At 38.9% G+C, this 15,740-nt stretch overlaps 1 protein-coding gene across 4 annotated transcripts in view; it reads left to right on the forward strand.

Annotated features, from left to right (window-relative positions):
• Positions 1-15,740, forward strand: part of kcnab1a (potassium voltage-gated channel subfamily A regulatory beta subunit 1a) — a 105,386-nt gene that overhangs the window by 66,309 nt on the left and 23,337 nt on the right. For 3 of the 4 annotated variants that reach the window (XM_018662110.2, XM_018662113.2, XM_018662112.2), the window contains exon 2: positions 7,675-7,718. In XM_018662110.2, the coding sequence (XP_018517626.1) occupies positions 7,675-7,718 (44 nt within the window). Of the gene's footprint in view, positions 1-5,628; positions 5,738-7,674; positions 7,719-15,740 lie in introns of those variants that run through there. The other variant, XM_018662114.2, reaches the window with a different exon arrangement.

A 15,740-nucleotide genomic window follows, 5' to 3' on the forward strand; every position in this document is an offset into this window, starting at 1 on the left:
TAATCAGTGGACTTGTTGGGGACTATTTTCAGCTACAGATTAATACACATTTGTGTTCTAGTGAATATTTAGACAGTGAATGTGGGAATATAGTGGCAAATGTGTGGCTCATTGGTGGTTGTTTGTAGGATCACTTCATTGTTGGCTTTGTTGTTTTTCGAGGGATTTGTTGACAAAAAGAAAAATCTATAACAGCTAATATTAAACTTGGTAAGGGGCAGTGGAGCTATAATTGTTCCTGAAATGTAAGAATAAATAAAATCAATGAAATTGATACTGTTGGTACTGAGTTTGATTAATTAATGTTTTTTTTTACTCTCTCACATTCAGGAGCTTAGGGCAAGTTCATCACTCTCATTTTTCATCCCTAATTATGATGAAATCCTTTTTTTAATTGGTGCATCATTACTCACTATACATATAATCAAATGTACATTCAGATGTAACAAGAGCTCTATTTAATCTGTGTCTTCCTGGTGCAGTTTATCACCGTCTTTTCCACTCTTTTCACCTTTCCATCTGGACCATATATCTGAATTAAACCTAGCACAACTTAAATTACTTGATGGTTTGTTTTTTGTTTTTTGAGATTTTTCTGTTTTCTCAGCTGAATTTTATTGATGCGGGTGAATAAAGTGTCTCATAGTTGATATCTCAACAGATCTGTTTTGGCTTTTTAATTTTTTTTAATCAATCATCACAACTATCTCTCTCTCACACAGTAATTACTCAGTCAATTGAATATGGAGAGATAATTAGTCCACACAACATAGTAATTATCTACAGATGGTTCCCTTTTGCTTTCAAGTGAAGTCATTAACAGTGCAGCTTTTTTACCAGCAGAAAATGTACTGCAAATATATTTTTACAAGTTGCTATTACAAATTAGGAATGCCTATGTCAGATTGTCTCTCTTCCAATTACAATTATTGAGAGATCACTTAATAGAATAGAATTTCTTTGTACTGTCTGTCTCTTCTTCTCTACATCTCTGTAACATGAACAGACCTCCAACACAACTTGGCCCAGTTATTCCCTCAGCAGAGATGTGTCAAGGAGTTAGAGGAATCTGTAGCTGAAGAAGGAAAGAGGAGGAAACACAAAAAACAATTCAGCAACAGTAAGAGCTTTAATTTTGAAGGCAGTCCACATTTCTCATAAAGTTTTTGTCAAATTGCTAATCAGGCACCTTGGCACACCTTCAGAGTTGAATATGTAATTGATTGTGATGGAAGTGCAATGTGTGAGACGCTGCAGAGTTGTTATGTTTAAAAGATAATAATAATGATGATAACTTTATTTATAGAGTACCTTTCAAGACACAGTTACAAAGTATCAAACATTAAAACATGGATCTGAAGCAAGATAAATAATTAGAACAGTTACAACAACAGTCAATATAGCTGGCCTACAGGTGATTTTCTACACTGGAAATATGCTTTCCAATAACAATAATACATATATGATTATTAAGTTGAAATTAACTGAGCTGAAGAGAGAGGGAAAGACACAGGAGACAGATACAGCCACCTACTGCACCTATATTTCACTTTAATGTGAAGCACATTGAGTTTACCTGTAATGAAATGTGCGATATAAATGAAATTGCCTTCCCTCCTGTAGCCAGAGGTATAGACAGACAAACATAACAGAGATGTAGAGCTAAGAAGACAAAGCAAAAGTAGATCAGTTTACAACATGAGATGATTTCTGAGTCACAGGCTTGATTGTTATGAAATGCAGGGGAAATTACATGTGTGATAGAGTTGGATTTGAGCAGCACTGTCTATAGTTAGGAGACTTTTATAACTTGGAGATGACAAACAGCGAGTAGGAGAGAAAATGAGAGAAACAAAGAAACACTCATGGAGGCAGAGACAGGCTGAAAGACGGTGACAAACAGTAGAGCTATAACCAATAAAAACATTGAAGATTTGTGAGGAACAGTGAGGTAATCACTAATGTCTTCGTGAAGTGATGTTGCCACAGACGAACAGCGTGTGTTGCCAGAATTTGGGTGATCACTCTAACATTGTAACCTACTTTTTCTGGAGCTCAGGTGGCCTTAGGCATGCAGCTCTGCTTTCTCTTTGTCCTCTCCCTCCCTCTCTGTCACTTGAGGGAGAAGTGTGTTGGATGGTCTCCTGTGGCTCATAACTGTTTTTCTATATCGTAAACAGCAATTCAATTTTCATTTTCAAATCAGTCACAGAAGTGAAACCGGTCCCTCTGGGAGGCATCCACAAAATCATTAAAAGAAAAGTACATCCAGAAATAAAACACTGACCATCATCTACTCACAAGGGCAGCCAACTTGTCACATATCCCTCTTCTTTATTAGCTCTCGCCAGAATTAAAGTGTCCAGGGCTTTATTATTTTAGGGTTTAAACAAGGGCAAACACACATGACGACCCACTGTGACTACTAAGTGCTTCACAGTTACAAATAAGAAAATGTAAGTACTTAGAAAAGAGACTGAGATGAGTTTTACTCAACAGAATTTCCTGATCTATAAAACTCCAGCTGTCTCACTTGTGAAATATGCACATTACAGAACATTAATTAAAACATAAATTGGCTAGTCACAGTCTTGTATAATGTCTTAACCAATGAATATTTCAGTAATATTCAAGCAAAAAAGGCCATTTCTCACCTCAGCTCTCAAGGCCAATTTATACTTCTGTGTTTGAAGTATCAATGTTGTAGGTACGGCATATCTGTGTATCTGTAGCCTAACGTGCACCTCCCTAGAAATGTAACTGCACGTCACAGCAACTGTGATCGGTCCACTTGGTTGGCTTGCACACGTCTGTCAGTGGCCAAATGAGCACAGAAAAGACACGCTGCATTCTGCCTCAGTCAGCTCAATGTTTGCACACACCATCTCCTCTGACGTCTTTCCTCTTCTCTGCGTTGCAGTAATTTCAGTAAAAGTAACTGCTGATTAGCATTCCTTAACCTCCAGCTCCAGCATGAAGAAGCTCAACGCAGTGGCACAGAGACCCCACCGCCAGCTTGCATTTTTGTGGTGTAATTGCAAAGCGACACAGACACACCGGCACACAAGTATAAATGGTGACAACAGTGTAGGCTCTGTGTCAATCCTACTTCGATCCTACGCAGAAGTATAAACAAACCTGTAACACTAAAACATTTTGCCAAATTTAGAGCATCGACTAACTGCTTCTTGGAAATTACCCCAACTGTCTAGTAAAAACTACTGTCATTTAAAATGCAGCCTCGAAGCATAACCTATATATTTTTTCTCTCTGAATGTAGTGAGCAGCTCCCTCCTCTACTGCAGTGGAGGAGGTAATGGGCGAGTGACAGATCTGTGGTGATGACTGTTGACATGCAGGAGAGAGAGAGAGAGAGAGAGGGAGAGACAGAGAGAGTTTTTTGGCAGATGAAGAGAGAGGATAATATAGCCACAGTGCTGGGGGTATTAGAGAAAGTCATTACTGTCCATCATCAGGCAAATGAAGACGTGTTTAAGTGGAGATGAATAGCCTCATTGATGGGGAAGGCTTGTTATGGTAGATCTGTTTGGAAAAGCGGCTACAGGGGGTTCATATTTCAATAAATATTTGATGGGTGAGGACAGCTGTATTAACGTGTGTGTGTCTAGTGGCAGAGGCTTGGTTATTTATATGTGACTATAAGCGTTTGCATATCTATGAAGCGCCATTTGAAAGGGGTTTTAAATGAGGGAGAAGATCACTTTCTCACTCCATCTCCCAAGTGGGGAAATCTTATTTTCTCCTTCTCCGCATCATTCTCTCCATCTCTTCTATTATCCAAGTCACCGCCATCCATCTCGCAATCTATCCCCCTGAAAGCTGAATGAGGGCATGTATTGTGTAGGCTCAGCAGTACCCGGGCCAACCAAGCTGATCTGAGAAAAGTTATTTGCTCCTTTATTACTTCAATCAACATGGGAGGAAAAACTTTACTCTAGCTTCTTTGCACTTCTCACACAACAAACAGTGAATTTACATGAGTTTGCAGCTGAACTGAAAAGTTACATTTATGTTGTGAATCTGCTCTTTGAAGTTTGTCTTAGGAGGAGGAGAAACTGGTCCTGTGACTCGTATTGATCGGTTCATTAATGTGCAGGCCAGACAGTTTTAAATGTGAGTTGTGGTAAAAAAAACAAACAAACACTACAGTATGTGTTAGGACTGTGTGCTGCAACTTTGGCAGTGAAAACTGCTCCATCACAAACATAACTCACCACCCCTCCATTTGCAGCAAAAGTGCTCCATCTGAATGGATTGTTGGTTGTCATATTGCTCATCACAATGTGCAGTTTTTTGCTTTGTTAGGTGATCTGTCTGTTCTCTGCTCAGGCTCCAGCCAAGCTTCTCTCTTTAGACCTGAAATAGAGTGCACCTGTATCGTCATCATTCATGTTCGTGGCAAGGAAACAGCGACATCATCATTAATCGCTGGTGGGGGCATCCACTGCCTGACTCAGCACCTCTAGTCTCTGTGATCTAAATTCTAAAGATTGCCCTGACTATAGGCGTTAACTTTTGGGCTTTTGAAAATGTGTATGTATGATTTTGAAAATGGGCAAGTGAAGCTACTTCACATAACTTTTATTCCTACTTTTTTTCACTTTTTAATTTCTGTTCAGGGACAATAGGAGGACTGGACAAACTTAGACATTTGGAAGGAAAAAACCTTGAGGAAATTTGTGCAAATATGACATGTAAATTCCACACAGAAATCTAAGCCAGTGCACTGATATTGCATGCATGTGAAATAATAATGCTTACACCACATCCCTGCCTAATAATCTGTTGTTCACAGCAAAAGTAACTCCTGTTACTTGTTGTCCAAGGTCACCTTGTCCAAAATATTCAGCATCCTTTCTGGATATTTTATAGGTTACAGAGGATCTAATGCATCATCCTAAATCGATTTTCTGAGGGTGGCTTGAATTTTTTTATGCCCAATTAACTGTTCTGATATTGAAGGATACAGAGGTCACATGTCAGCAATGAATAACTTAAGTGGTTTTGACAGGTGAGCAAAAATGAAAGATTGCTGACAGCTGTGAATAATGTACTCGTCAATCAATAAACAGGGCAGAGCCTGCAAATCTGATGCTTTTAATGAGGCCGAGTGCATTTTTTAACGCAAACATAGAGAGATTTAAAACTGAGAATAAAAATAATATAATAAAGTTAGCAAAGGGTTTAAAGCTGAATTAATCTGTAATCAGGACTCTGTCCTGAGTGATTTTCAATGAGTGACTTAGGGGGTCAGGTGTTCAAAGTTTTGATAATACTTTTTGATGATCTTTAGTTTCCAGTTGGGTGGGTTTAGTGAGTGTACACAGTGAAACTCAGAACTTTGTTTCTTGTCTGTCATGATCTGCCCTTGTGAGATTCTCTGGACTTTGTGTTTTTTCCTCTTTTATTTTGAAATTACTTTCCTTGTTGTGTCCCTTACGGTTTTGCTTTGTGTCCTTGTTTATGTTTTCTTTCCCTTCAGTGTTTCATCCCCTCACCTGTTTCCACTTCCCCAACCAGTCCTGTAGTCACCTGGTCTCTCCCCACCTGCAGCTCGTTCTATAATTTACTTGGACTATACTAGCGCTTTTCCTTTGTTCAGTTGGTCTGCTGTACTTGCTGTGCATGTTCCTAGTGTTCCTGGTGTTTCTGTGCTCTTTTTTTCCCATCACTGGATTGCCTGTTTCTGCTTGCCAGCTCATCTACCCATCTACTTGTAAGCCAGTTCTGTTCATTTATTTAAATACCTTAATTGCACCTATCTACCTTGGTGTGTGTCTGCATTTGGGTCCTGAAATCCAGAATCGTAACACTGTACTCTCCATTCTCTTCTTATCGTGAGAAAAAGTTTCTAAATAAAAATGATGACGTGGATTTTAATTTGAGATCAATTCTCAAGTATCCTCCCTAAATAAGTTTCCTGAGCAAGTAGAAAAGTGCTGAGCTAACAAATGATAAACTCCTCCCCTAGGAAAACTGTGCCTCCTACTTATGGCCTACAAGCTGATGAATTGGAGCAGCAGTTTTAGCTTTGCACCTGCTCAAAACTCTGAGGTATCTTTAAAACAATGTGTGTATGTGCATGTATGTATGTGTGTGAGTGTGTGTGTCCCCTGTAGCATCAGTTTAGTCCAGTGAACGTTCTCTTAGGAAGCTAACATGACAGGACAATAACAGTGCCTTAAGCTTGATTGGACATGGCAGGGGCCTGCCAATCCACCCACAGTGCTGGAACAGACTAGAAGGACATCCTTTGCTGTGTAACTATAGTCTGTGTGACAAGTAAATGCATTTATAGAACACATTTAGCAACAATACATGTTTACCAAGGTGAAATACAAAGATATTACTATTGCTGATAGTTAAAGCTGTAAAAATCACTGTTTTAGTTCACTCTCACCACTCAGGGGCATCCTCAGGTTCAGCTGGTGCTTGGCTCAGCAAAAAACCTACTGTACACTACTTGTCCACTAGAAAAGCAAAGTCAGTGATTAGCTGGTGAACATAGTGGAGCATTTAGAAGCAAAAGAGACGGTTATATCCCTTGGAATAGGACAGTGAATATTGGATTTAGATTTGTCAGGTGGACACAAACACTACTCCAGATGAAAGATAATGTCTCTATGTGTCTGTTTTGAGCTAAACTGGGTAAAGGGGCAATGACTTAAATCACTATAAACTTTATATTCAGCATGTCCCTTGATTTAGTGGGATGATGAGGTTGCAATGACAGCAAGTGGGTGTAAACTGTAGAGGGACAGGCTGATTACTGTACGCATACAATATACTCCACACATAAGAATAGGTCCAATTTGTAGTAGGGAGTGCGTGTGTGGTGTTAATGACACAGCTAATGAGGCCATTAGCAAGCTAACAAGATGTATTCAATATCTGTAGTACACACAAACACTTCATCTCTGTCCTGCCAGACTTCTGTTTCCTGCTATTGTATGTGAAGAGTTTATTAGATTAGTGTTTTGTCCAATCAGTGTGTTGATTTTTTTCTTTACACTCTCATCCTGTTTCTCTCTGCACCAACCTCTTATTTCTAACCTGATGTTTTTCTCCTCCCTGTGGACTTGAAAGTACAATTAAAGGGCAGCTAACCATTTGGTCCCACTCTGAGGATTCCTGCCTGACACAGTCCATGCACACACCTGTTTTGCAGGAGGTTGTCAGTGTCACAGCACCTATCTTGACATGCGGGAAGGTGAAATTCAGTTTCCTTTCTTGGAGAAATCTGGGAGACAGAAGCGCTGTCAAGCTGTCATTATTATATCAGAGGGAAAACCACATCGATCCTCCTTTAAAAATGAAACTCCTGCTTGTTATTCACTCAACAATCTCCTTGATGTTATCCTGCAAACACAATTTTTCATCTACCACAGACTGAAATGTCCATCAAAGTAAATCTTTTAATGGGATTGAGGTGGAGTTTGTAATGACTGATTCTTATTCTTTTAATACCATCCACATGTCACCAAACATAATCCAGGTTTTTACAGATTCATTAGTACTGATTTTTTTTGGAGAGGTGGTTGTCCACAGTTGCATATGGATCACTCGATCCTTTACCTTATCTGGTTAAATATGTGCATGTACTTTGTTGTGTGTATGTACAGCAGATCTGATTCCTTTTTTCTGTTTTTGCAGGAATCTGGGAAAGTCAGGACTCAGAGTATCTTGCTTAGGACTTGGTGAGTGGACTCTGCACTGTTTCACTATCCACACAGCATTTCTTCATCAGCCCTTACTTAGGAAACAATTACATGGACTTACCAAATAGATAGTAGATATTGTTTCTATTCTGTGTTGTAGCATAGGTGTAGTTAGATGAATGTTGCAGTAAGTTATTTACACACTTAATTAAGAAACTTGTCAAGACTTGCAAAATAAAATAAACAAGAAATAAATTAAGTTCAGCCTGTTCTCCTACTAAGCTAATTCCCCTGCATGCTGGTTCAAACAGTTACACAAACACACAAAAATACCAGCGTTCCTTCTGATAAAATAGACCTGTGTATGTGTGTGTGTGTGTGTGAGAGAGAGAGAGAGAAAATATGTGTGTGTTGCCATATCAATGTGGGTTGCCGGGAAAAGTTCTTCACTCAGTCAAACCCACCCCCAACTCAGCTTCAATATTTAGCATGGGAGTGGGAAGAAGACAACACACACACACACACACCTCGTAGCCAGCATACCTATTTCTGCCACCATGAAGAGCTCTCGAGCAACAACAACAGAGGATTGTGTGCCCACAAAAAAATATTAGCCCAATGCTCCCTGTCTCTTTCTATTGAGAGAACTCCTGGACATGACACACACACACACACACACACACACACACACACACACACACACACGTACGTTTGGACAAACAAAATGCAGTAGAAGCCAGGTGCATATAAGCTCTTACACACACATGACACAAGTCAATAGATAGTGATAAAGTAAATATAGGAAAAATGGTTTTGTGATTAAAAGATAACTTCTACTGCTTTGTGTTATGACTTGAGTAACTGTTTTTCATTGATCTAAAGACTTTTGATTGACTGACTGGCTCCTCAGAATCATCCAGAACTAATGAAATGTATCAGGCAAGACGAAAAGATTAATCGACCTTCACTGAGCAGTGATGATTTACTGAAGCATTTAATATTAGGTAGAAGTAAATCTTTTGAAATTGTATTTTTTTTTAACAATATTTAATCATGTTTTGCTTTTGATATGCAAATCAAAAATTCATTAGAAGCACTGGGTTTTTATTTTTCAGGCTTGACTGACAACAAGAATACTTAAACACACTACAAGATATAGTATGTGGTTAATTTATACATGATATCAGAGTCCAGTTCTTTAAGTTTCAGAGAAAATATAAATCATCGCCATCTCGGTTTCACTGAAATTGAAATATTTATTAGTTTTTCCTGTTCAATTTCTGGTGGAAAACCCACTGAAACTGCACATGGTGTTCCAATTATAGTAGCTACACTCTAATATCATTTATAAATAAGTCATATATATTCTCAGGCGTCCACCAGTTTTTAGAAAAGGAAATTGAAGTGTGTTTTAAAGCAGAAACATTGATCATTATCATTAAAACCAGAACATATAAACATGAATCACATGATAAATGTTGAATGTTGGAATTTTCAGTTCAAAGTAACTGAAGTTGTGCAAATCTGTGTTATCTTAAGAATACCTGTCCTTTGTTTTCATGTTGATGAGGTTTGGTTCTCTCAGTGCAGTAAAACCAAGTCTTAAAATCCTAAATAAATGTGACTCAAAAGTACAACACATCAAGAGGTCAGTCGTATTTCAGTATCAGACCTGCAGGATTGTCAGGATTAGACAAAACCCCATCCTCGCTGTTATCTCTGCTCAGACCCTTCAGGGTGCAGCTCAGCTACAGTCCCGTAAATCGGATCAACACATCTGGCACTCGTGGGACATGAGCTTTACCCAGCTTACAGGCTGACCTCAACCACTGTTCTCATACAGAGGATACTTCTGTCTTCTGGATACTTCTGCTTTTTTTTTTGGTCAGCAGCGTTAAAGGAGAAGGGGAAAATAATAGCCTGCGCAAGTTTTAGCTCTACTTTTGGCATACTCACTCGTCCTGGTTTAACCTTCTGTTGATTATTTATCAACACTCCCAAGTTTAGGCTGCCTGCTTGACTTTTCAGTAAGACCTGTGCCTCTCCCTCTAACCGCTACGAATCCCAGAGTCATGTCTAAGCAGTACTTCTGCTGACTAAGCTTCTTCATATTGACTGCAGAGCTCCTGCCGGTCTCATGTGGATTTAGTTTTCTCAGTTATATTTTTCACCAGCTTCAGGCTAAACTCACCACATTTAGCACAAGATACGGAACTATTTTTAGCATTGTCATTTGTGATGCTTGACATTAAATATTACTGAATAGCACTGACCTGATGGGCATGTCAAAGTCGGCCTGTACTCAAAAATATGTTTTTCTCATTGTTATTTATTCATTTAGTGCAGAATGATACATGTGCAGAGTTTAAAACACTGTCTTCACATTCATATGCTGAGGAGGGAAATTTTCTCTGTGCTCACCTCACAACTTGTTTTGAAGCTGTCGTGCTCCAGTGTGTAACTTAAACAACCATGATGTATAAACTTGAAGCCTCCAGTGAAGACACACTTGTGTCCAGTAATCCATATCAAACCCAAATTATCATTCAAAGCACAGTTTTTGATGTCCTAAAACATACATGGATAGAATCCTCAGTGTTATAATTTTAGCTGATTAAAATCTATATATAGTGTGCCCTTGCTGGGTTTCTCAAACTGGCTGCAAAGGGCAAATCAGATAATTTGCTTCAAACTACATTTAAGGGGGAAGTTTTAAAAATGCAAATATTAGGCATCTCTCTTGCTTTGTGGCATAGTAATTGTTCTCATTTCCATACTTGCAGATAAATTGAGATTCTGAACGTTGCTTCATGATGCACCAGCAGCAGCATCCCAAAACTCTTTTCTCCCTTTCCTTAACTTGTTTTGGCTTCACATTGTTTTGCATGTTAAATGAGCTGATTTTGATATGGTTTAATTAAAGCTTTGATATGTGATCTTTGTGCATCAGGATGCTAAAAGCCTTTTAATTGAGAGTGACAAAGCTGGCTGAATGTATCAGTGAATAAAAGTGACTGTGGTTAAACCAAAAGGATTTTTCCTGGTGTCAATGGTAGATTACATCCAAAGAGGCTTTTTGGTGCCATGCGGAACTTTTGTTTTTCAGGCTGTTATGTCTGGCTCCCAGGCTGCCTCTGAGCGCCGCTGCCCCAGGTGGTTCACGGTAGACTGAGAGGTCTGACTCAAACTGGCTGAGCTGCACGGTGCAGAAAAGGTCAACATAATGCCAGCTGCCTGCCACATGCTGGGCCCAGGGCGGACATGATGCTGGCAGGGGAGATGAGGGAGAGAGGGGGCAAAGAGCAGGATGGCTAAACGGTGTTTCACTGTTTAACTTGACTGAATAGTGCCAAAATAGAGGAGGATGTGTGTGTGGCATATGTGCAGATATTCCCACTGCTCTGCCACAACAAAATTCAACAACTCATACACTTACAAATTCATATACCTGACAATGCAGTCGGCTGAAAATGAATAAAAGACAATATTCAGTCAAGGTAAATTGTGGTTCTGTCCTTTATTTCTGTTCGTTTCTTGTATGAACAGCCAGGAGATGTAACTGTCACAGGAGTCACACTCTTTAAAGAGCCAGTCTGCAACTGCATGATGACACCTCTAGAGCCTCTTTCACAGAAATTCACTTTTTTTTTTTTTGCTTTTCAGCCTCTTTCCACACTTCACACAAGGTGACATGCAGAATGTAGCCACTAATCCAGGGGTTTAATCCACTAATCCAAGCTGTAACTTGGTTATATTTGACACTTTTGTTTAAGTAGTTGTTCTTGATGAACAAAAGTAATTTTGAGTGATAGTTTGTATCTTTGCTTGCTGAATTACAGCTGTACTGGTGCCAAGGCTGCTTTTATAACTTTGAAATTGGTGAAAACCAGGATGTGTTTTGCATGAAATATCCAGAAGTTATATATCAGGTTGACCTTGACATGGAGTAGCTGGATAACAAATGTTTCACACTGGAGCTACAGGGGAAGTGATAAATGTTTGCTGTGGCATTTAAGACTCAGAATAACACTGGTGAAGTGCAAAGGGTTGGAGTGCCTTGTACATAAAATTCAGAAATCGCCATTTAAATGAGACTGATGGACTGCAAATTATTTCTATTTAACTTAGTCAGTAGATAAAGTTTTGAACTCCAGTATAAGTCAGGCATCACCTGACTGACCATTTATGAGTGTATTTCAAAAAATTGTGTGTTTCTTGTGCTATTGCTGTAACTTTTTGCTGTTAATTTAAAATTTAGATTGAGTTTGAGCAGAAGATCTCTGTTTCTTTTCAGGCTATTATAATGTTCATCATACTGGATCATTTTCTAGCTGGCTGCATTTATTCACCCATATTTAACTCACATTCTTGTGCACATTTTAAATGTGTGTAGCTGAGGAATTAATAGTAGTATTAATTCAAGAGTCTTGAGAATGGTTTTTCCAAAGCTGCTTCTTTGTATTAATTCATTTGCTGCATGCTAATGCAAGGGAGTATGAATTAACTTTCCACACTCACTGTCATTATCGTAATGACAGAGAGCAGGACAGAAGGAGGGTTACTGAGATGAGAACAGGAAAGAGAGTAGGAAAGATGTGACTCCTGCCTTGTCAGATTTGGCCTTGTCCTGCCAATCTCTGTCTCTTTTATACTTTCTGTATTTCTCTCTGTGAATTCTGCTTTTCTTCTTCCTCCTCTCTGCCATTTTCCTCTCCCTATATCTTTATCCAAACTCCGATTTATTTAGATAAAGACATTCTTGTGTATGCGATATCTCAGCACTGTAATGTTCACTTGGACTCAAGGCTGGACAAAGGTCCACGGTCAAGGTCACTGTGATGCCATAAATCAAGACATGCTGTTTATGACAAAATTTCACACAAATGTCTAATAGGATAAAATTAGGAAGTGATGACATCCCAAAGGTCAATTTCACTGTGACATCATAACGTTCAGCACAAACACAATGCCATAATTCAGAGACAGAGGGGTTGATTGTGATCATATTTTCTGCAACTCGACTGGCGTTTTGTTTTTTGTTTTTTTCCTGCTTTCACTGTCCCTGTGGGTATTGTTCTCCCAGGGCTCAGCTGCTGGTATGAGCAGCTTGTTATTTGGTTAAAAGAGGCTGGATAGAGGTTAGCTCTGTGCTGTGGCAAGATCAAGAGGGTCACACACCCACATGCACACAGTTTGTCATATGGGTTCAACAGGCTATAGAGGATGAAAAGAAAAAGTTGCAGAAGTTATTAATTTATTTATCATGCAAAAACAACCAACAAAAAAAAAAAAAAATATATATATATATATATATATGCTACATTTATTTACTACACACCAGTACGGTAATACAGTAATATAAAAGTATTACTCCCTCTTTTCCCTGGAAGCACGTCAAACTGAGAAACCTGTCCACCATCGTCACTCTGAATCTGACTGCATACATGTTAAAATTCAGTGTCTTGTTTATTTGCACAAAGAGCCAAATTCTGAAAATCAATTCAGTATCTTTATTTCCATTCCAGTAACAATAAAAAAGCTCATTCCACTTTCAAGCAGAAAACAATTTAATATCAATTCAATTTACGTGCATCTGAAAATGTCACCTACTGTGTAACAGCGTTCTTCGTTTACAATGTGAAAACGCCTCAGCAGTTAATTGAAACTGAATTGATTTTTAAAAAATTCAGATTACTCCGAGAGAGAGGCCCAGAAGGTGGATTAATTGATAAGTAATATGATTAGTGAGTTCATCATAACCTCTCTGCTCAGGCAGTCTGCTTCTGCAGATAACTCACTATCTCTTCATTCGCTGCAAACAGCCAACAGTTTGACTGCAGGGAGGTCTGCAGTGGCTTCACTGTGCTGGCACCAGTGACGCTAATTGGTTGAGCGTTTGTGTGTGTTTGCATGTGCAAACCCAGTTTAATTGGCTGACAAAATGGGGAAAAAAGTCGATGCATACGTTCAGCATTATCTCTGTGAATCCATAACATCCTCTCACACCATGCTCATGCCACATGCTATCCAGGTCCATATTTTTTCCTTGCTGCGCTGATGCAGCACAATTAAATTCTTGAAATGGTTCTCCCAGAAAATCCTGCAGTCCTGCAATTTAGAGAAGCAGGAGGCTGGACCTCTGCATGTTGTCACTGCAGTACATTTGCAGGAGATAAACAGAGCGGACCAAGATTTACTGGTCTGTAGCCACTCTGCCTCTACTTCTACTGCACTCGATTTACTCTTATCTGCTTTCCACTTTGTCTTATACTTGAACCTCATCCTTTAAAACCTGCAGCTGTGTGGTTCAGCATCTTAATGACCACTACATATACTCCCAGTACTAAGGGGATCAGACAACCCTAGCCAGGTGTCACTTCCTTTTTTTTCTCACTGTCTACTCTTTTTAACTTCTATAAATCAAATATTCAAGTTGTTGAAGTTTTGTCACTTTTATAGATTCTTTTCTCTCCTCTGCAACTGAAGCAGATTTATAGTTTTAATCCTACTGATGTGATGCACAGCAAAGTACATTTGATTTTATCAGTCAAGCTGTGATGATGTGTTTGATCACAGTATGAACAACTGTAAAATCTCATCTGATGAAAAAGGCATGCAAAATCTTTTGAGACGGCGATGTTGATTCAAAATTAGGATCATTTTTGAGGCCTTTGTGATTTTCTACTGGTATCTCTGGTCTTGTGTCAATGTGGTGGGAAAAAAAATAATGATAAAAAATAATATAATGATGATAATGATAAATAATGTTATTTTTATATTTTTCTGCACTGTAAGGTGTTTAAGTGCTGCTTTATCCGCCCCCTGTAAGCAGTACTGTAGCTGAAAGAGTAGACAAAACAGATACAGGTACAGATATAACAGGAGACGAAGGCAATTCAAGTAGAATTGAAATCAATAGAACTTGAAGAGGCAGAACAGGAGACAAGGGCATGCAACACGACTGAAAATAGGTGCAAAGTATGGTGTATGTGTGTGTGAGAGAACTAGAGTTCTTCTTTTGTTTAAAAAAATGCCATACATGCTCTTCAAACTTTAACACACACACACACACACACTGAGAAAACACTTACAGAGCAATGACAAACATAATTCTACTTTCCAGGAAATGACAGTAGATTTGATTTGTTCTGATCTTTTCAAAAGAAAAAGAAAAACTCCATGGGACTTTTCTCCCCTCCAGACAGATTTAACTGGGTTCCTGCACAACAAAACTGATTCAAAATACTTTTATTTCAGAATAATGGAGTGTTCTGTCGGTCTTGTCACTTGGACACATAGATTACTGCATAGCTAAAATACCAGGTTTGATATCAGCGGGGGACATTTCTACTCATGTTTACTGTCAGCTACCAAATAGAAGCAAGACTGCTCACCCCCCAGAAATATCATCTTTATAATCCTATACTTTGTAAGCATAACCAGTGATGCACTGCGTTGTTTAATGGGAGCTGGAAATAAAAAACTAAAAAAATATGACTCAGCCTTTCTATCAGTAGGCAGACTATCTGAAAAATGCTGAAAAAGAGAGTTAGGAGGTCAGTTAAACTGAGACACCAGAGAGAAATGTTTCATCTAGAGAGTGCCATCTATCACGCTGCCAGGGACAGAATGCGATTCAAGACTCAAGACTCGGGTTAAAAGGATTTGCACAAGGCTGAAATAATAAATGACATCTCTTGCCAACCCTGCAAACGTCATCTCATCATCCTCTCATTATTCTCCTCATTTTCCTTGCCTTTCATTCCCTCTCTTCTTCTGTTACTCCCTGTGCAGTTGGGCTCATGTCAGTTCTGTCTTATCTCTTTGACCTGTCAAGTTAAGTGTTTGACGTGTAGACACAGGCAGAGATATCATGGGAATATAGCTGGGGAGAAAAGGAGCCAGTGAAGTGATTTTAACTTTCAAACAAGGACCTCTTGATATGTTCACGTGCCATTAATATGAAAATTACAGACTCTCTAGTTGCTTTATAAGGAGTTAGTGTGGGTTTACTTGCTGACTTTAACACCTTTCAGCTTTAGGAAAAAGCACTGCAAGGTT

This window comes from Lates calcarifer, linkage group LG21, assembly GCF_001640805.2.
Source record: "Lates calcarifer isolate ASB-BC8 linkage group LG21, TLL_Latcal_v3, whole genome shotgun sequence".
In the NCBI taxonomy this organism is placed as follows: domain Eukaryota; kingdom Metazoa; phylum Chordata; class Actinopteri; family Centropomidae; genus Lates; species Lates calcarifer.